The following is a 21,914-nucleotide window of genomic DNA, read 5'->3' as shown; positions in this document are numbered from 1 at the left end:
CCATAGGGATAAATAAGATTTTTATTATTAATTAGAATGAGCTAGAAGTGAAGGTCAGCCATAGTAGCTGCACCCAACGTGTACGACAGAGAATGGACTGGGTATACTCGTCACGTCTTTCTTTTTTTCTCTGCTTTTTCTTAGTTCTTGTTCTCAGTTACCGTAGCTAAAAAGCACCATTGATTTTATAAAGTGGCAGTTTCCCACTTATAAACAAGAAAGGGAGGTTGGTATTGTATAATATCATATAACTTACCTTTTTTTTTTCTTCTTTGATGATTGACACGTATAACACACATCTTTCTCCTTTTCTTTTTGACCGTAGACATCATCAACTTCAAAAGGAGTAAGTTGCCTTCTGAGGCAACTCAACTGAACTAAGCCTTTGTCCCAAACTAGTTGGGGTCAGTTGAGGCAAGCTACCTAAAAAGAAACTATTGAGTTTCATTGCCCGCCTTGGGTTTATATCTTTGGATGGGTAGTTTGTCATGATCGAATTCAAACGATTAACCTTCTGAGAAAGCGTGGCATGTTGCTTATTGATCATTGCCGCCTTTGCTTAGAGGATGAGGAATATGTGGATCATCCCTTTATGCATTGCTCGTTCACTAGGCTTATATGGAGCTTAATATTCATGAGGTTTGGTATTACTTGGATTTTTCCTTTATCTATTCCGATATTGCTACACCAATGGAGTTTTGTGCCTTGGAGAAAGAAAGGAAAAGTCTTGTGGAATATGTGTTTGCTTGCCACTTGGTGGGTTGTTTGGAAAGAGAGGAATTCGCGAGTCTTTGAGGGGACGGCCAAATCTCCGTATTGGCTTTATATGAGAGTTATTGCATTAGTTATTTCTTGGGCGAGATGTCATCCATCATTCCGCTTTGTTTCGGCTTTTGACCTTTGGGAGGGTTGGAGGGTTGTGTGCTCTAGTAGTGTGAGGAGGCCTCATGTCTTGCTGAGGTGGGTGCCTCCTCCCTATGGGATGGTAAAAATGAACATTGATGGTGCATGCTTTGGCAACCCAGGTCCGGCCGGGGTGGGCGGCTTATGTCGTAATGGGAGTGGTGAAGTTCAGTGGGCGTTCTCCGGGTCCATTGGGGTTTGTGATGCCTCGGAGGTGGAAGTTAAGGCTGCATTTTTTTGTATTAAAAAATTAAGTAGAGAGATTTGAGATCATACGATTGTGGAGGGTGATTCTCTAAATGTGATTTGATGGCTTAAGGGTAGGGTGCCTCCTCCATGGAGATTTTCAGCTATGTTTGACGAAATTGATGAGCTAATTTCGGGTTCGTCTATTGTGATTGAGCATGTAAGGAGATCGGCAAATGGAGAGGCAGATTTGTTGGCTAAGCGGCGTGTGAGTGGCGGGGTGCTGGAATGGTTTGAGCTCCTCCCGCCTTGAGTTATGTTTTGTATTTTTTCTTTCTTTTTCTTTTATTTTTCCGCTTCTTGTATTCTTGGGGTGGTCCATCTCGGGCTCCCTTTCTTTCTTATTCATAAATCTATTTACCATTTCAAAAAACACAAATCTGTCGTGTGTGTTGTCGGAAAAAACGCTGGACAAAAATCCGGAGCAGTTGGGGAAGGGAGCTGCAAAATAACAAGGGTTTGGGGGTGGGATTTCTTGGTGGTTGAGAGTGGTTGGGGGGTGTTTATTGGGTAGGGGTGTCAATGGACACAGACGGTCCGATGGATAGTCCGAATCCGAACCTTAATAGATAGGATCTAAGCACATTAGAAGGATCCATGGACATATTTTGGATCCTTTTCGTAAGATCCGAAAAATTTCGGATCGTGACCAAGACACGGCAAAAAAATCCGATGGATAGCCATGATCCGAAGTCCTTCTACTAAAATACTCTCAAAATATTTCTTATATTAAGTCTTTAAGGAGGGATATTTTCATAAAAATGAACTAAATATTGCTTAGCTTACGACTTTCCACTTCCCCCCTTTTTTTAGACATCTTTTTATCTTCCTTTCCTCAATCGGTTTTTCTTCCTGTAAACTTGTCACTCACCGTCAACAAGGATTAGTTACTAAAAAGTTTTATCATCACTCACCCTCGAACATTGGGGTTCTTTTCAATAGAAAAATTCTATTCTTCATCAAAATCATGGGTTGTTATTAGATATAGTGACTAATTCTTTTCTAAATTGAGGAAGTTTCGGAGTTCATTTCAAATGAAGAAAGCAGAGATTTTTGTTGTTTTTTAAGTAGGACCTACTAGGGCACTCCGATGGATGGTCCGATTTGAAATGGATCGTGACCAGGACACAAGAAGTAGGATCCGAAGAACACTTCGAATCCAATCCGGCCGATAAGAGATTTCAATGGATCGTGACTAAGACATAGGTGGATCCGATCTGAAGTGGATCGGTAGACACCCCTATTTTTGGGTTAGGGTTTAAAGATGGGAGATGGGGTACTGTTGGGTTGTCGTTAAAAAAGATGCAAGATGGTCTTGTGTTGGTGAGATGATGATGTAGAAGAAAGAGAGAGGCAGGGAGGGTAAAGAGGGATAGGGAGAGAGGAAGATAGGAGAAAAGAAGAAACGAAGAAAGAGGGGAAAAGGGAAGAAGGGGTATAGGGGGAGCAAGAAAACCAGGGAGAGAAAAAGAGAGATAAGGGGAAAGAGAAGACACGGAGGAAGAAAGAGATCTGGGATCTTTTGGTCTAATACCAAACTTGATGTGGCCCAAGGAAAGAGAAATAGGAGAAATTGGGGGAAATTGAAGAAGAAAAGGAAGAGAAGAAGAGAAGAAGAGAAGAAGAAAAGATAAGAATAAGAGAGGAAGAAGAAGAAGAGAAGAAATAGGGGAGAAATCTATTCTCAATTCATTAATTCATCAAAAACTCTAAAAACCCTAATATATGAGGGCCTTTTACAGGCAACTAAAATAACCTAGAAATAAAATAACATGAAAAATAAAAGCACTAAAACTAAAAGGGAAATGTTATCAGCACTACTGTATTTTGATGAGGGCACTCCTCACTTTATTAAAAGCAAGGGCGGAGCCAGGAATTTACACTTGGGGGGGCCGGACTAATTTACACTTGGCCTCATTGGTCATTGGGGGGCCATGGCCACTAAACTAGTTAAGCATGCATGCAACATAAAAGAGAATTTGCAAGTCATTGGGGGGCCATGGCCCCCCTCATGGTATATGTGCCTCCACCCCTGATTAAAAGTACGGTATGACCCGCACCATAAAATGATCCAAACCGTCCATCAGATGGGCCTCAGCCTAGATAGGTTGTGCCCCAAAAATTATTTCCATAGGTTGATTCTAACACTCCTATCTATAGAGGGTTAGGATCAACCCTCTAACATTCAGATCGGAGGCCATCGAAAATGAAATCGAGCTCCCCACCGTCACTCTCTTGATCTCGTGAGAGAGATGGAGATGTACGAGAGCCATTACCTACAGGGAGAAAAGCAGGCAACTGGGGTTTATTTGGAGGAGGACGAGGCATGTTCCGAGGGGGTAAAACTTAAGTAGGATTTTTCCCAGGGGATAGCAAAATATTTATATGGGATTTGCTAGGGACAACGAACAAGGCATTTCGTGGATGGGCTGTTGGATGAGAAAGAAGCCACATAGCCTCAGATTTTGTCTTATTCGTTTGCTTCATCGAGGTGTCTGCTCTCTCATGCAACAACAGCCCACCTGCGAAATGCCTTCTGTGATGGACCCTAGAAAATCCAGAGAATGGAAAACCAAATCCAAGCGGAAAGCTTAACCGAGATTTTTTCTGTCTTTTGCGCACCTGTCTTGGTCTTTTATCCGAATGGGATTCCGTCTTGCTAGCAACCCTCTAAACAAAAATATTTAGCATATGAGGAATGATAGACTAAAGGGAGGAATGATAGATTAAAGGGCGCCCTTGCAAAAAAAAAAGAAAAAAAAGAAAGCAGTTACAATTAAGGGCACCCTCATTGGTCCTTATATGTAAAGTGCATTTAATGTTTGTTGAATTTTATGGCTGCGAGTGCCCTTTTCATATTTTTTGTGCACTTGTAAATGTAGTTTCTTGCAATGGACCGATGAGGGTGCCCTTGTAACTAGATTTTGCAAGGGTGCCCTTCAGTCTATCACTCCTGTTAGTGTATTAGTGTATTAGTAAGATTTTCCCTACTAAAGCAAAACTGGAATATACCTAATGATTTTTTTTTTTTAGCCGTAGACAAAAATAAATACATCCCTATATATAGAAAAAAGTGATTTTCTTAGGTACAAGGATACCATAGGAACAAATGTGAGTCTTTTCCTACCATTGGTAAAAACTATATTCCTCCAGATAAATTAACACCGTAGAGATATGGTGTTTTTCCTCACGGATTTAAAATAAAGGTGCATTTCCTTACCGATTTAAAATAACGTTACTCAAACCATACGAAAGCCCAATTTTGTTTTAGTCTTAGAAAATGGCTATAGTCTAAAACAATCTGTTCTCATGAAAAATGACCAAAATGCCCTTATCTATCAAATAAAACTAAAATACCCATTAGTCATATAAAATGACCAAATGACCTTTATCTCATAAAATGGCCAAAACACTCTTTATATCATAGAAAATTATCAAAATAGTCATTTGGCATAGAAAATGTTTAAAATACGACTCTTTCATAGAGAACAATCAAAGTGACCCTGTCTTCTCCTTTGGTAATCTTCTATGAGATGTGGGTATTTTGGTAATTTTATGATAATAGAGATATTTTGGTCACTTTTGACAATGTAAGGAGTATTTTGTTCATTTTTCTATGAAGTAAGGGCATTTGGCCATTTCATAAAGACACTTATTGTGGGCTTTTTGCTATTTCTTAAGATTATTTTTTTTCTATTTTTCTTATTTTTTAAAATTTAATAAAAAATCATTCATTTTCATGATAATACTACCATGAAATGGACCACATTGTGTAATCATCCAAACATTCAATTAATTGTTCTTACCCTAGATAGACCCTGTCAATTTGAGCCGGGTAGATCCTTTCACCTTCTTCATGAAAATTTTCTAAAGGATTCATTAGCCGACTTTGACTAGTTTGGGACAAAGGCTTAGTTGAGTTGAGTTGTACCCTAGAGGCCTAGATAGTCCCTGACGAAATAATCTCCTTGGAAAGATGATTCTAACGCTCTAAATTGTTTGTTGAGATATGGCCGGTCGAGTTTCTTCATAGTGAAAATCTTTTGAAACAGTTACTGATAGCGGATGAAATGGACTGACGCAGGCGCAGATAATGGAAGGGAGACGGGGTCACTTCCATTTTTCATTCCAACTGCGTCCCCAACTCAATTCTTTCATATTAGTAAGAAGTCCAATAAGTATGTATTCATCACACATATCAGAACATTTCGGAATACAGTTCTATACTTGGTGTTGGTTGCGAAAGCTTTACTAGAGAACTTGGAAAAGATTAAGGTCGACTAAGGAGAAAGGAAGGAAAAGGTGCCTGAAATGGTCTAAAAGAGAGACTAGAAACTAATATGAATATATGAAATCCTACGTGTGAAGGAGGGGCCCAGGTTACTATATTAGAGGAGGTTATGGGGTGTAAAGTCATTCGAAGAAGGAGATGGTCTGTGGCCGCTAAGGATGGGTCGGCTAGAAATTATGATTGGATGTGGGGGATGTTTAAAGAGGGCTTTAGTAGGCTTAGAATAATGGAATTTGGGTGGAGGAAAACTAGATGTTAAGCACATAAAATATAAGGGAAAAAAGGAGGTGGCTCATTGGATGAAGAAAGGCATTGGGTTGGATTTCAGTATGCTACAATTAAGGAGAAGAGAGAAGATGGCTGTTCGGATAAGATGGGTTACAGTGGCTGTTTTGGAAAGGAAGTTGGTGATCGAGTGAACTTTGGGAAGGGTCTTGGCGGATATAATTTAGGGAGAAGAAGGGGCTGTTGGGATTGAAATCAAACCCACACTCTGATAGCAGCAGGTGGCTATCTTCACACTCTGGAGGGACAATAAACAAGCAGCGGATGACTTGTTTCCGGTGACTTTTCCGAAGGACGAAGGGACTAAAACTGAATTTCATTCATAAAACCTGTAAAAGAATTGTTACAATGGAGTCTATTTATAGACTTTGCATAAGAAATCCTGTTCCTACTAAAATAATGAAAACCTAAACTCAATCAAATTCCTAAAATCCTCAAATTGCTAAAATTTCTCTAAGGGCCCGTTTGGATACCTCCTATTTTGTATTTGGGTTTGGAATTGAGTTTTGAATACAGATTGAATAGATGCCGCAGCTCATAGATAGAGAGAGAGAGAGAGAGAGAGAGAGAGAGGGGGGGGGGTACTTCCTAGTGGAGGGGAAAGGTTGAGGAGCAAAGAGCGTGAAAGAAACTGCCGGATCTGTGGATTTCCATTTTCTTATTTCTACAGCAAATTTAGAAATCTGATTTTTTTTCACTATTAGCTGCTGAATTAGAAATCCAAAAATTTGATCCGATCGAAATTACAACACAAAAACAGTAGCAAATGCGAGGAATCAAAATCAAAATCTTCTCAGCATCCAAATGGGCCCTAAAAGAAATTTGCCCATTCTAAGAGACTTTTGGCCACTTAAAAATCCTAGCAAAATTCAAACACTACCTAATTTTGGCGAATATAAAAAAATATCAAAATAAAATAAATTAAATTTAAACCCTTGATTAAAAAAGGGCTCTTGATCTCCGCAATCGTGCAAGATGCACCTGCATCATGGATCTGGGCCAAGTAAGTGGTCTACCTTTACAGTATTATTTCCAAACCAAGGATGAAAACTTGGATGCCTTGCGCGGATTATTATATCCAATTGTGACCCAATAGAATACTAGACACAAGAGAGACAAAGTATATTTACATAGTACCTTAAATTTCAGGTGTGGTGAAACATTTGTGAAGCAGATAAACTATAATTTATCTACAATAGCAGAAAAGGAAGAGAAAACACATAATATATGGAGAATGATGTGCTTCACTTGTAAACAGAAGCATTCTATCCAAGTAAGAAGGAAAATTAGGGCCCGTTTGGATACCCCTTGGATTTGGATTTGGAGGTGAATTTGGATTTTCAAAATCCATGGATTTGAAATCAAGAATTTTAAAATTCACAAATTTATAAATAATGCCGTTTGGATGACCACGTATAGATTTGGATTTCAAATCTAAATTAATTTTTTTTGTTTGGATGCTCTTTGGATTTGAATTTGAAACCTAACAAAACCAAAAAGCCCTAAAATACTTGATATAGGGGCATTTCAGTAATTTTTCATGATCCAGGGCTATTCTAGTAATTTTACCCTATATGGGGGTATTTTGATCATTTTTATGTCATAAGGGTGTTTTAGTCATTTTTCATGACTCAGGGTATTTGGTCATTTTCACCCGGTATAGGTGTATTCCGGTCATTTTGCATGACCCGGGGGTATTCTAGTCATTTTACCTAATATGGAGTAGTTTTATTATTTTTATCTCATGAGGGTATTTTTAGTCATTTTAGTCATTTTTCATGAGCCATAGGTCATTTTTACTTGATATAGGTGTATTTCGATAATTTTCCATGATTGTGAGATATTTTAGTCATTTTACCCTATATGAGGTTATTTTGATCATTTTTATGTCATAAGGGTATTTTAGTCATTTCGCACGACTCGAGGGTATTTTGTCATTTTTACCTAGTATAAGGGTATTTCTAGTCATTTTACCTAATATGATATATTTTTATCATTTTTATCTCATGATGATATTTTTAGTCATTTTAGTCAATTTTTTATGAGCCATGGGTCATATTTACTTGATCTAAGGGTATTTTAATAATTTTCCATGATATTGGGGTATTATTAGTCATTTTACCCGGTACGAGGTTATTTTGATCATTTTTATGTCATAAGGGTATTTTAGTCATTTTGCACGACTCGAGGGTATTTTGTCATTTTTACGTGCTATAGGGGTATTTTGGTCATTTTGCCTGAATCGGGGTTTTCTAGTCATTTTACCTAATACGATGTATTTTGATCAGTTTTTAATATCATGTGGGTACTTAAGTCATTTAACACTTTTTTAGTATATTTTGGTCATTTTAACCCCTTCCGGGTCAGATTTAGTTTTATAAATAACCTCTTGCATCCAAAAAACTACACTAACACGATGAATTTGTAAATGTTGTGGATTTCACTCAATTCCAAATCCAAATGTCATAAAGGCTTGCCAAACGGTGAATTTGGATTTAAAAATCCAAATTCACCTCCAAATCCAAGGGGTATCCAAACGGGCCCTTAAGGAATCTGGATTGTATATGTCGGTCATCAACGACTCTTGCGCATCGGCTTGAGGGGGACAGACCCACAACCATGCATGTGGGTCCCACATGATAGCTGACCCTTTTAAAGAGTCATCCACATTAGAAAACTTGTACTTGATGTAGGTAAATTGGGATAGGAGTGTTATTTTTAAAGGGAAGTTGTTTTAGATACTGATCGGGGTTTTAAATAGTACGCGAATGAGTGTCTACATCCGATTGCTCTGTTTTTATTTATTTATTTGAATGATAGTTTTTCAGCCTCCGCTGATGAGAACTTATGGTACGAGGCCAAAAATGTGGGCTAAGCAAGACCGTAAAATGTGAATGGCTCATATACATCAGCTGACTCTATTCCGATTTCCGACCCACCATTATCCAAGATGTTGAGAAAGGAAAGCAGTTTCCATGGAATTGTTTGGTTCAACACAAATCCAATGGGGCGCTTGGCATGACCTTAGTTGTGAGGAATCTAGAGGGGTCTGTGGGCCCGTGATTCGTGTGGATGTACACTGCGTTACGAATGACGTTGAAAGCTTATTATGCGATGATGGGTGAGGTGTTGTTTGTGCGACTTGAAGGATTAGGGTTTTACCTTTGAAAACTCTTTGTATTTGTATGTATGTCATCCACAAGTTGTGGGCCCATGCCAATAGAAGGGAAACGAACGGTGATCATTCGAATAGGAAGAGAATTCAAAGTCTAGATGATGAAAAGAAACGCATCATTTCATTTGTGGACTGCATTCATCCATCATCCCTCCGGAAATTATTAATTAGTCAAATGGATATATAAGGCCCCGTTTTTGGGCTTTATTCTTCTTTCTTCAGTCACCTTCTTCGCATCGATTTCTCAGCAAGCAATTAATGGCGTCAGTAAACAGCATCACAGCCCAAGGATTCCTCCCCATCGCCAAACCTATCAGAGAAACAAAACCCCTCAGTTTGGGATTTTCCGTAAAGTGTGCCTCCCAAAAAGCTTCAAAAAATCGGAGAAATTGGATGGTTAGATCGGTGGGGGAGGAAGTGGAAGTGATTCCGGTGCGGAGCAGCGACACAACGGACCAGCAAGACGGAGGCATCAGTTGCATCGAGCGAGAGGAGGAAGCAGAGAGCGCGAATAAGGTGGGTGGGTTCAGTAGTAACCAAGGTAGGTTTTCCTTCGAGGGGGGAATCTCTTCTGCTTCTTCTTCGCTCCATCTCGAGGAGGCCAAGGATGAAGAAGAGGATTTCAACCTATTCATCGATCGGGCTATTAACGCCACCATCGTTCTCGCTGCCGGTACTTTTGCCATCACCAAATTGCTCACCATTGACCGGGATTATTGGCACGTGAGTCATTCCATCCCTCTAGATTTCGGTTAACTTCTTAGATGGGCTATATATGGATGCGTTTCTGCTTTCTATAGTAGTCTTGGGGATTTTTTCTTTCTTTATGGACTTCTTATATGCCATTTAATTTTATGATTTGCTTTAGAATAATTAATTTTTATTGTTACTATCCCATCCGTAAATCGACATCGAATTTTGGTTCTCGATTATCTTTGGAATGAATGGTGTTGGGAAAATTTTCTTTTCTTCTTCTTCTTCTTTTTTTTTTTTTTGGAAAACCTAAGTATAAAAAGAACGTTTTGTCTCTCGAAGAGTTGTGGTAAGAGGGCTTGGAGGTGAGAAAAAGAGGGAGAAAAAGAAAGAGGGGAGAGAAAGAGAAGAAAGAAGAATAGCATTTCTTTTGGGTTTCCTCTTGAAGCAAGGAAAGGGTTGCGGGTTTGTGGGTTTTTGGTTAATCCATTGTAATCCTTGTACATTGTTTTTCTCATAGTGGAATATCGTGTTCTCACTTGTGGATGTAGGTCTTTGGGTCTTTGTGTACGATCGGATCAGGTTTGCCCAGGGGATTTTCTCAACAAGTGGTATCAGCGTTGAGGTTGGAGCGATCGTTGAGGCTGGGTGGAGTGATCGTTGGTGTTGTGGTTAGATCGTGGCTAGAGCAATCTTTGAGGGTAGAAAGATTGTCCAAGAAGATTCTTGCTCGAGGTAGAACACTACCAAGAAGTGCGGTGTAATCTTAGATGGCAGTAAAATCGAGTTCTACCCAGTTCAACATTGACAAATTTGATGGAAATGACAATTTCACCAAGGGTTGGAGGACACCTTAGTTCAAAAAGGCATGTCTAAGGCGTTGAAGGGAAAGGATGTGAAGTTGGATAAGATGACGGAAGTTGAGAGGGAAGACATTGAGTTGAAGGCAGTAAGTACGACTCAGCTATATTTGGCAGATAACGTTATGGAAGAAGAAGAGACGCCTAAGTTACGGGAGAAGTTGGAAAAGATTTATATCTCAAAAAGCTTAGCCAACCGATTGTATATGAAGTGGCAGTTGTACGAGCTGACAATGCAGGAAGGCAGGAATCTTTTGGAACACATGACTGTGTTTAATGGGCTTGTCGATCAGCTCAACAAGGTTGAAGAAAAGTTGAAGGAAGAAGACAAGGCCCTTTTGCTTCTTACTTTGCTCTTGATTCATATGATGGCCTGATGACAACTTTATTGTATGGTAAGGATGCGGTGAAATTAGAGGAAGGCAAGGTGTCACTCTTATCGAATGAGACACGGAAGAAACATGTTCTTGATGGGAAGCAAGTGCATGCGTTAGTTGTTCATGATGGGAATCAAAGAGGAAGGTCATGAATTTAAAAAAGGCAGGTTAAGATCCAGGGTCAGCGGAAATGACGTGTTACCATTACAAGGAATATGGCCATATCAAGCCGGACTGTCAGAAACGAGCTGACCAGGTGGACAATGGTGCTACGAATACGATGGTGACCATAACGGATGATTAGAGCGAAACAGTTAGAGATATTCTTGCAGTCTCCAAAGGTAATCACAATTCTCCTCATGATGAGTAGAATCTAGAATTAGGATGCTATTTTCATGTATGCTCTATGAGAGAATATTTTGATACGTTCCAAGAGACTAAGAGCAGGTGTTGTGTCCTTGGGTGACGGTTCTACTTTTGACGTCATGGGAGTTGGAACAATGAAGATTAAGATGTTCGATCAAGTGGTTCGTACTTTGGGTGGTGTGACGATGTTCCAAAGATATGAAAATATCTAGTGTCGCTTGTCCGGTTGGACTCCAGGGGTTGCAGGCATTCAGCTACAGGTGGAGCCACAAAAATCACACACGGTTGTATGGTTCTGATCAAAGGGGAGAGGTGTGGCGAATTATATCGTCTGAGCGAGAACACGGTGACCCGTGTTCCTAAGATCGCGATGGCTAGTTGGACACATGGTAATGGTGTGTGCATGCGTACGGTGTCTTTCGTAGTTGGTGTAGATACGAGTTTCCATGGTGCAAACGATGATGATGCCTCTTTGGAGTATGGGCTTATTTCGGCTCCTTGGAGTATGTGATGCCTCTGAGGCCGAAGTGAAGGCGGCATATCAAGGCATAAAAGGGATTGATAGAGAAAAAATGGATCGTAGTATTGTGGAGGGTAATTCTCTAAACGTGATTCAGTAGTTGAAAGGTTTGGGAGAGCCTCCTTGGAGATTTTCTCATTTTTTGATGAAATAGATGACTTCATTGCGGGGTCTTCTATTGTCTTTAACCATGTGCGGAGATCGGCAAATAGGGAGGCAGATTCTTTGGCTAGGGGTGGGGTTAGTCGGGTGGAGTTGGAGTGGTTCGATTTCCTTCCTCCTTGAGTGTTTTCTTGGTTTTGTTTTATTTTTTGTCCTCTGTAATTTGGGGGTGGTCCATCTCGGTCCGCTTTCTTCTTTAATGAAATCATCTTGCCATTTGAAAAAAAAGGTGCAAACGATGGTGAGGAGTTGATGGTACTTGCGTTGGGGAGGATGGATCGAGATCCCTCTCCATGGTTGACTAGGTGAGTCAATGGGTTGACAGCTAGTGTTGTCTAACTCTTACGAGTCGTACCAGTCAACTCTCGAGTTGAGTCAAGTCTCCGGGCTTTCGAGTTGAGTCGCATGGGGGACTCGCCTTTGTTGAAGACTCTTACGAGTCGTTGTGAGTCAAGTCGAAAAACTAAGACTCCTACGAGTCAAGTCGAGTCACTGAGCATGGGCTTTCTTATTTTGATTGTTGAAAACTTGGAAGCTGGAACTCAGAACTTAATTATTATTTTTTTAAATGGTTGGCAATTGCATTAAATGCAAAAAAAAGACCGAGGAGGTATATACAGATAAAGAGACAAAAAGAAAGACAAGAACAAGCCTCAACTAGCTCAACTCTCTCCCTAGAGACTCTATCTCTAGCTAAATTGTCCCCCACACCATTAGCTGACTGCCTAACATGATGGAAGAAAGAGACAAATCCTCAAGGGAAGAAAGGGTTTTCACCTATGATTATGTTTCAACCAGAACTTAATTATTTTTGTGCATGCAAGTTCTTGATCTATCTCCTATCGGGTTATATCTTTTACATCCTTCATCTTTTGATATATAATTAAATTTTTTTCAACTAAATTTCTATTATTGTCAAAAACTTTACGAGTGACGAGTCATAAAATTAAGAAATTGAGTCACGAGTCGAGTCACGGGTTGACAACGCATTGGCCGTCTTGATCGAATCAGGAGGAGTTAAAAACAAGATGATTAAATTGTGTGTAGCTGGGTACTTTAGAAGGCCAATGGTGGTTTCCGAGGACAGTGGACCTGTAGAGACTTCAACGGAAAATCTTCAGGTGGTTGGGAAACAAACGAAGGAGGAGATTGCTGGGAAAGTTCCTTGTTTCCCAAGAAACTTGTTTCCTATTCGGTGGAAACCAAAATAGGCAAGAAGCCTTTTGTTTTTTTCTTTGTTTTTTTCGTTTTTAGGAAAACCTAAGTATGAAGAGAACATTTTGTCTATTGAAGAGTTGCGGCAAGAGGGCTTGGAGGTGAGAGAAAGAGGGAGAAAAAGAAAGAGGAGAGGGAAAGAGAGGAGAAAGAAGAGGAGGGCTTCTTGGGTTCTCTCTCGGTGTTTATCTTGGGCATTCTCTCGTGGGGTTTTCTCGGGTGTCTCTTGTGTTCGATCTTGGTTGAGAAGCAAGGAAAGGGCTGTGGGTTTGTGGGTTTTGGGTTAATCCATTGTAATCCTTGAATATTGTTTTTCTCATAGTGGAGGATTATGTCCTCACTCGCGGATGTAGGTCTTTGTGCCGAACCACGTAAAATCTCGGTGTTCATCTTGTGGTTGGTGTTTACTTTTACTTTCCCGTTAATTTGTGCACGATCGGATCAGATCGTATTTGCCTGGCAGATTTTCTCAACAAATGGTATTGCCTCTATGGTTACTTATTTTCTCCTTGGAATTCTCAGATGAGTATTTGTGATATTGATGATTACTTGCATGTGAATCATTTGGTTAATTTGTAGTTTTGTAATTGCATCTGGATTGAATTGTTTAAAATGAGTGGGCTTTGGATATTTTCTTTCTTTAAGTTCACAAATGAGTGGGTTTTGAATTAAGGTGGTGATGCCTTCCGTTATTTCCGGTTCTCAGAGTGCCTTTGTGTCCAATAGACAGATATTGGATTGCGCCCTTATCGCTAATGAAGCTATCGATTCGCAGTTAAGGTCGTGTTCTGGAGGGATCATCTGTAAGCTGTATATGGAGAAAACATATGATAGGGTGGATTGGGGGGGTCTGGATTATGTTATGGGTCGTATGGGGTTCGGGGAAAGGTGGAGGGGGTGGATGCGAAGATGTGTGGAGTCTGCTTACTTTTCGGTTCTTATTAATGGATATCCGAAAGGCTTTTTTAAGTCCTCTAGGGGGTTGAGACAAGGGGATCCGCTTTCCCCTTTCCTTTTTGTGATTGTGGCTGCGACGTTGAGTAGGCTCATTGTTTTTGGGTGCGGCCTTGGTTTGTTCCGAGGTTTTGAAGTGGGGAGAGATAAGGTGGAGTTGTCGCATTTACAGTTTGCTGATGATACGCTGCTTTTTGCTGTTCTGATGGGCCTTCTATTGCAAATCTTAAGGGGACTATCAGATGTTATGAGCTGTTTTTTGGACAGAAAGTAAACTTCCACAAATCCTGTATGTTTGCTGTTAATCTGCCTTCGGAATTAGCTTCTGACCTTGCTTCGAAGTTGGGTTGCAAACTGGACTTTCTCCCTTCGAGCTACTTGGGGCTACCTCTTGGGGTGGGTAGACCAAAGAAACATCTCTGGGACCCGGTGGTTGAGAGAATTGATAGGACGCTTGACATGTGGAAACGAAATCTCATATCCAAAGGTGGCATATTGGTGTTGGTAAAGGCGGTCCTAGCCAGCATCCCTACATATTTCCTCTCTCTTTTTAAATGCCCGGTTAGTGTTTTGCTGAGGATCAAACAAATTCAATGGAGATTTTTATGGGGAGGTTTCGGAGATTCTTCTGGGGGTCCTTTGGTGAAATGGAAGGAGGTTTGTACTCCGTTTAATTCTGGGGGTTTGGGGATTAGGAGAATTAGGGAATTTAATATTGCGTTGTTATGGAAATGGTTGTGGAGGTTTGGTAGTGAGCAAGACCAGATGTGGGCGAAAGGGTGGTTAGTAAATATGGGTCTAAATTAGGAAAGTGGGAGTCAGACGACTTATTCTCGCCTAAAGGGATTACTGTTTGGAGAGATATTTTGAAAGTCAGATCAAAATTTGCTTTGGGATCCAGGTTTAAAGTCTATTCAGGTGATCGTATCAGATTCTGGTTGGATGCCTGGTGTGCTTCTGAGCCTTTGAGTGTTTTTTTCCCTGCGTTATTTCAAATTGCTCCTGATAAGGCAGTGTTGGTTAAATATTGCTTCGTTCGGGAAAGTGGGAGTGTTGTGGATGCCAGCTTTTCGCAGGACTTTCTTTGAGAGAGAGTTGGATGTTTTGGCGAGTCTTTTTCAGTTGTTAGAATCTTGCTATATTAAGATGTCCGGGGCTGATAAGAGTATGGATTTGGGATAAATCTGGATTCTTCTCTGTTAGGTCTTTCTATTCTCATCTTATCCCTGGCTTGCCTCATCCTATTTTGGCTAAGGTGTGGAATTCTTCATGCTCTCCTCGGGTGTGTTTTTTCGGGTGGGCAGTTTGCAGAGATAGGATTCAGACCATTAATTTTGTCAGGAAGAGGGGAATGATTCTAGTTGATTATTGCCCTCTCTGCTTTAAGGCCCGTGAGTCGGCCAATCACCTCTTTATCCATTGCAGCTTTGCGTTAGTTGTTTGGGGTTTAATCTTGTCGAGATTTGGTCTTTGCTGGGTGGTCCCTAGTTCTATTTTGAATTCGTTGAAGTGCTGGGAGGGAGTGCCTTGGAAGAAAAAAGGGAGAATGCTTTGGAAGATGTGCTTATTTTATACATTTTGGCAAATCTGGAAGGAGAGGAATGCGAGAATTTTTGAGGGTGTGCATAAATCTGCTCAGAGGTTTTCATCAATATCATTGCTTCTATGATAGAAAGGGCTCGATGTCTTCCCTCTTTCCGTTTCGTCTCTGCATTTGATTTATGGGAAGGGTGGAGCGTGATTTGTATGGCAGGGTCCCATTGCCCCAAGGTGATTCAAAAGTGGAGTCCACCCCCTCCTGGCTATCTAAAAATTAATTTTGATGGTTCTAACATTGGTAATCCGGGGCCTGCTGGGGTGGGGGGTTTATGCTGTTCTTCTACTGGTGAGCCCATTTGGTCTTATTCTGGTCTCCTGAGGGTCTGTGATTCTAGTGAAGCTGAGGTTCTTGCGGCGTTTGAAGGGTTCAAACACATCGATAGGGGTTCTTTGAACTCGTTTATTGTGGAAGGAGACTCTCTCAATGTCATCAGATGGCTTCAGGGATCTGCGTCGCCTCCATGGAGATTTTGGTCAATCCTCGATGAGATTCATGATATCGTTCGTGGCTCTTCCATAGCTTTCAATCATGTGCGAAGATCTGTGAATGGCGACGCAGATGCTTTTGCTCGGGAAGGTGTTAATAAGGATGTATTGGAGTTTTTTGAGTTCTTCCCTCCTTGAGGCCCTTGTATTTTCTCTTTTTCTTTTTCTTTCTCTTTCTCATGTTTTTCCTAGGGTGACCTCCTTGGTCTTCCCGTCTTAATATATTTGCTCTGATTACCTTTCAAAAAAAAAATGAAAACTAAAATTACTGACTTCATCAGGAAGACTAAAATCTTCCTTAAATTTTGGAAAAAGGTCTGCTTCTGCTGAATATTTGAGTCATGACATAGATTGACTTTTTAATGTTCGACCTTTGTAAGGAAATGGTGAGTGGATTAGATCTAGTCAAGACTCTAGTTCTTTATAAAGATAGAACATAAAATATCAATCTATGTCATGACTCAACTATTCAGTGGAAACTGAAAGTCCTTTTTAGGGTTGTTGGCCAAATTTTACTTCATTAGTTTTTTGTAATAAATTATTTTAGAATAAATCATGCCATAGGATATGATTCTTTTTTATTGTAACTAAATGTCCTTATTTATCCCTTTGCTGATATCAAATGTCATGTTTGCAGCAGGAGCAGCCAATTGTTACTGTCTGTTCAATTTTTCATGCAATATAAGGGTTTGAATTTAAAACAAATTTTTTGACTAAACTAGTCTTTTTACTTCAACTTGTGATGTGTAATGATCAATTTTCTGTCTGTTCCTGACTATGTTGCATGGATTCTTTGCTCCCCTATGCCGAATCTGTGTCGACACGTCTCCACATGCGAATCAGGCTATGGATTCACATGGGACATGCCCGGATTCTTGTCCTAGCAGGTGTCTCGTACGAATCCTATTTTTTTCGGGCGAATCCGATTCATCGTTGTCTCTTTTCCGCATGAATCCGATTCATCGTTGTCTCTTTTCCGCACGAATCCTGTTTTTTTTTTTTTTTTTTTTCAGGCGAATCCGATTCATCGTTGTCTCTCTTAAAATGCGAATCCTGTATATTTTCACTTCAAATGTCTTTTCTTAACTTTTTTTTATATGAAAGCACAACCCGTACTCTTTTAATAAAAACCCTAGTGCCTCAACCCTTGAACATCGACCTCTTTCCTCCTTCGACTCTCTTAATACAAAACCTGCAACAACCCTCTACCCTCGATTTTTTCATGAATATATATATACATGCAAATACATATATATATATATATATATATATAAATTTTTAATTTTGAAAATTTTATTTTATTTAGAAATTACCGAATCCGAATCCTACTTTTGGGGCCTTGCCGAATGCAAGACCTCGAATCTGTGTCTGATCCCGACACGCGGATTCAAATCCATGCAACATAGGTTCCTGATGATTCTTTATCAGCCCTTTTCATTCTTTGATATTAATTTCCCTTTTGTAAAATGTGATTTATAGTTCTGGCAATTCAGATATGGCTTATAAGTGTTGTTTCCCCATATTAGAAACTTGGAAGGGCATACATGAGTGATTCTGATTTAGGTGACAGTTATCCTACCAATGACCACCTTAAGTTTGATGTACAGGTTTAGAAACTGAGTTTGTGTTCCTTGTTTCTTTATGTTTAAGAAAATCATTCTTATTACAGCTTTTGGTTGTTAAAATTCATTTACCTTTCATCTATCCCAGGGCTGGACCATTTACGAGATACTAAGATATGCGCCCCTACATAACTGGACTGCGTATGAGGAGGCTCTTAAAACAAACCCTGTTCTTGCCAAGATGATGATAAGTGGGGTGGTCTACTCTGTGGGGGATTGGATTGCACAGGTAAGACCGTAAACTAAACATCATAGGGTGCAATTATTTGCTATCATGCTTAATATAGTTCATTTTATTTTCTTGGATATGACCATACTTGTTGTACTGTTTGCAGTGCTATGAAGGAAAACCACTTTTCGAATTTGACCGTGCTCGGATGTTCAGATCTGGTTTTGTTGGGTTTACTCTTCATGGCTCCCTGTCTCATTATTATTACCACTTCTGTGAGGTGACTTCAATTGAATTTTTTTCGATATATTTTATTTAGACTATGTTACTACCTATTGCAACTTATTATCCATTTTTCCTTTTGAAGGCTGAAATGTCACCTTTTTTTTGTCAGGCTCTTTTTCCTTTTCAGGATTGGTGGGTAGTTCCTGCTAAAGTTTTGTTTGACCAAACTGCATGGTCAGCAGTTTGGAACAGCATCTACTATGTTATGTTGGGACTTTTGCGCTTTGAATCGCCGATCAATATTTATAGTGAACTGAAGGCGACATTTTGGCCCCTGCTAACTGTAAGAAACTGCTCGTTCCCTTTATATTCTTTTTTCTTGTGCTTGTTACTTGTTATAAGCTCTCTAGTTAGTTGGGCTTCTTTGCATCGGAGCACATGATGCCACTAAATGCAACCAAGTCAATTTATCCTAGAAACCTCAATCTTTGAAAGTTGAATTCCTGCGCATTTTGCATCTATGATCTAAGGGATTGGAACCTGGTTTCTTGAATTAAGGATTAAATACTTTGGACTCCACTCTTGATATTGGTCTTTTGATTATCGAGTTCAGTTTGGCCTTATCAATGAAACACTTGCCAATTTTATAAAGAACAAACTAAGTCTATCAGGACTTCCATTTTGTTTTTTTCTGATATACAAGCTTGTACTTGATTCTTGGAGTCCAGCCCAAGTATCAAGTTTTTTGTAATGCACAAGTTTGTGAATTTTTCAAAGATTGAACTTTGTTATCCATCTGTATTACTTATTTTGTGGCTCCACCAGGGGTTCGAGCATGAAACCTTGTCAATTTATAGGCTTCCCTCTTATGGTTAACAGACATTTCAAGTTTCATTTGCTTGACAGGCAGGGTGGAAACTTTGGCCTTTTGCTCACCTCATCACATATGGCGTAGTACCTGTTGAACAAAGGCTTCTCTGGGTGGACACAGTGGAGCTTGTCTGGGTGACCATACTCTCAACGTAAGGATCTAACATGACTCTCTTTCTACTCCAAGTTGCCACTGTCAGCATCCGAGTACCTATTAACCATTTAAAAATGGCACTCTGTTTTCTTTAAAATTTTGTGCCCAAAAACCAAGTCTAGCTCTACCAAAAAAAAAAGCCTATCTAGCTCATGTGAATATCGGCATTAAGACCTTGCGTATTTTACTAAACTCAAAAACACACTTGTCTCGAGCATTGAGATTTTAAACCTTGCTGAACTTAGCCATCGGGACAAAACCTGATTTATGTATTTTCTTATGTTTCACATTCCTAAGTACTCATATAATAATTGGAAAACAATGATTGGACTTTGGACACCCTTGTTTTGATATCCGCTTTCCTGTTGTTTAATACTTCTCTTATTTGGCTGTTAGTACTTAGTAGCTTGCATTGAATTGTAAAGGCATATAAGAGAAGTATAAGATACACAGGGCTGTGAATATGAGCTGCCATAATTATATATCATTTAATTTTTATTTTCAATTTTATGGATTCGTCTGTGTATCAGGTTTATTTAGGTTGGTTTATCTGACAAACCTCATATTCATGTCTAGGACGATACATGACCTTGTCAAGATTAAATAGCTAGTAACTAATCATCTACAATAATGTTCTTCTCATGGCTAGCTATTCAAACGAGAAATCAGAAGCAAGGAGTTCAGATCCCTCATCGGATACGAATGTCAAATCTTCACCCACGGTATGGAAACTAAAACTTGGCTTCTCTCAGGAAAATGCCAGTCTACATGCATTATAGAATGTTAACGCACCTTTGCCTGGGATGTTTATCAGGAATGAATGAAGTAGTAACATCTGGTTCAAAAGGGAATAGCTTGTTACCGAGTGCTGTACGTGAACAACATATCTCTGCGACGGATAAAAGCATCTTACTGGACCGAATTGCAGCTTCACCGATTGTTCTTTCATTGACATCTGCATGTTATCTGTAAACGTATCACTTCTCCCTGCTTTTTTTTTTTTCATTTCTTTTGTATTATCTGTAAGTATAATAATAATAATAATAATAATAATAATATTTCTGTTGTGATTTTAGACATCAATTGTCATATACAAACACTTGGGGCATGTTTGGCAACCACGAAAAAAATTCCATGGAATATTTGTTTAATCAGTGTGAGAATGGGGTATAGCGGGCTGGTAAGAGAGAGCGATTTGAGCGTGGGATGAGTGAGAAGATTATGAGATGGTGCTAAAGATTAGAGGAAAAAAATCCTTGTTTAGAATAGTTATTTTCCCCCTGTTTTCCAGCCCATCTCATGCTCTCCTCACTCACCACCCCTTCAATTCTCTCTTATTCAAATCTCTCTCTCTCTCTCTCTCTCTCTCTCTCTCATGCCTCTTTGCCCTTCTCTTACACTGGGTAAATCAATATTTCATGAACGTTTTTTTCCATGATTCCCAAATATATCCTCAAGTGTTATAATTTAACGCCCTATGCTTCTAATTTATACTTCTCTACTACCAACCTCCTCCCGTTATCTCATATAACGTCCTTTCACTGCTCATGTACTCTCATCTGTTGGATGTACTTTTTATCCTTGTCTATATTGTAGATCCACGTGATGATGGATGGCTTGTCTCACTCTCATTACCAATTCCATGCTAGATTATAAGTCAATGCATACATAAAGCTGCCTAACTGTGCGTTTTTATGTTTAGAACTGTCCACTGTTTGCCATATCTCTCCCTATTGACACTGCAACATTTGCATATTTGGGTCATGTGGATGAAGAATCAATCGTCCTACCAGACAACCTTTCCAATGACACTTGCAAGGTTTGATTGGGTCACAAGTTGGGTCACGAGGATGCCCAAGACTACTAGATAGAATGTTTTAAATAGTGGAGTCGCTATTAGATATATTGAGATTCTAGGTTAGGCGTCCCTTGTGCAAATCACTTTTAAACCTCTGTAAGCTCTAAGCCTCTAAATATTTTGTTTTATAAAGCTTTCTATAATGTTGTACAAGTCTGTACGTTCTTGTGGGTCTTAAAGCTTCCTACTTATCTTGGGCCGAGGTTTGATCACGTAGTTTCTCGAAGTGGTAAGAGAGGTGTAGTGCAGGTGGGAGGTGAGACTCGAGAGGGCACCGATGAGTAGGTGAAAAGTGGCTTAAAGAACAAGAAAAACGTCATATCATATTTTGCCTCTGGGTAGTTTTTTGTTTCCTTGTTTTTCGGGCTGTTGGGAGAGTTGCCTTGCATCCCATATGTTAGGGGGATTTGATGGAACCTAAATAGGAAACTCCCCTCAGGTTCTGGAAACCTATTGTATAAAAAGCTCTTATTTGCACAACCATGTAGAGTGGATGGAGAGGAGAGAGGAGAAAGGGGTTTTCTCTCGGGTACGGTCTTGGTTGAGAAGCAACGGAAAGGGTTGCGGGTTTGTGGGTATTGTGTTAATCAATTGTAATCCTTGTATTTTGTGCTTGATATAGTAGAAGATCGTATTCTCGCACGTGGACGTAGGCATAAAATCTCAGTGTTCATGTTGTGGCTTGTGTTTGTTTCTACTTTTCCATTTATTTGTGCATGATCAGATTGGATTTACCCGGTGGATTTTCTCAAGCCGGGCTTTTCTTACCCTCTCCTCATGCAGTCCTCTCGTATCTTTCCTTCTCCCACCCTTCCTCACCATTCGGTAAGCTGGTAAGCTGATATTCGGTAAGCTAATATCTAGGAGTCTAATTCTACCCACTG

General features: G+C 39.8%; 1 protein-coding gene across 1 annotated transcript; it reads left to right on the top strand.

The window, feature by feature from the left end:
* Positions 1-9,066: 9,066 nt before the first annotated feature.
* On the top strand, positions 9,067-20,249 carry LOC143883821 (Peroxisomal membrane 22 kDa (Mpv17/PMP22) family protein). The gene is made up of 7 exons (XM_077387117.1): positions 9,067-9,623; positions 17,843-17,983; positions 18,090-18,203; positions 18,318-18,491; positions 19,055-19,170; positions 19,822-19,894; positions 19,987-20,249. The coding sequence occupies exons 1-7, from the start codon at positions 9,159-9,161 to the stop codon at positions 19,990-19,992; spliced, it is 1,089 nt and encodes a 362-aa protein (XP_077243232.1). The 5' UTR covers positions 9,067-9,158; the 3' UTR covers positions 19,993-20,249.
* The last annotated feature ends 1,665 nt before the right edge of the window (positions 20,250-21,914 follow it).

Source organism: Tasmannia lanceolata, unplaced genomic scaffold (genome assembly GCF_043159265.1).
Source record: "Tasmannia lanceolata isolate RefF3 unplaced genomic scaffold, GAP_Taslan_0.1 ptg000008l, whole genome shotgun sequence".
NCBI classification, from domain to species: domain Eukaryota; kingdom Viridiplantae; phylum Streptophyta; class Magnoliopsida; order Canellales; family Winteraceae; genus Tasmannia; species Tasmannia lanceolata.
This window is presented reverse-complemented; position numbering and strand designations above follow the sequence as displayed.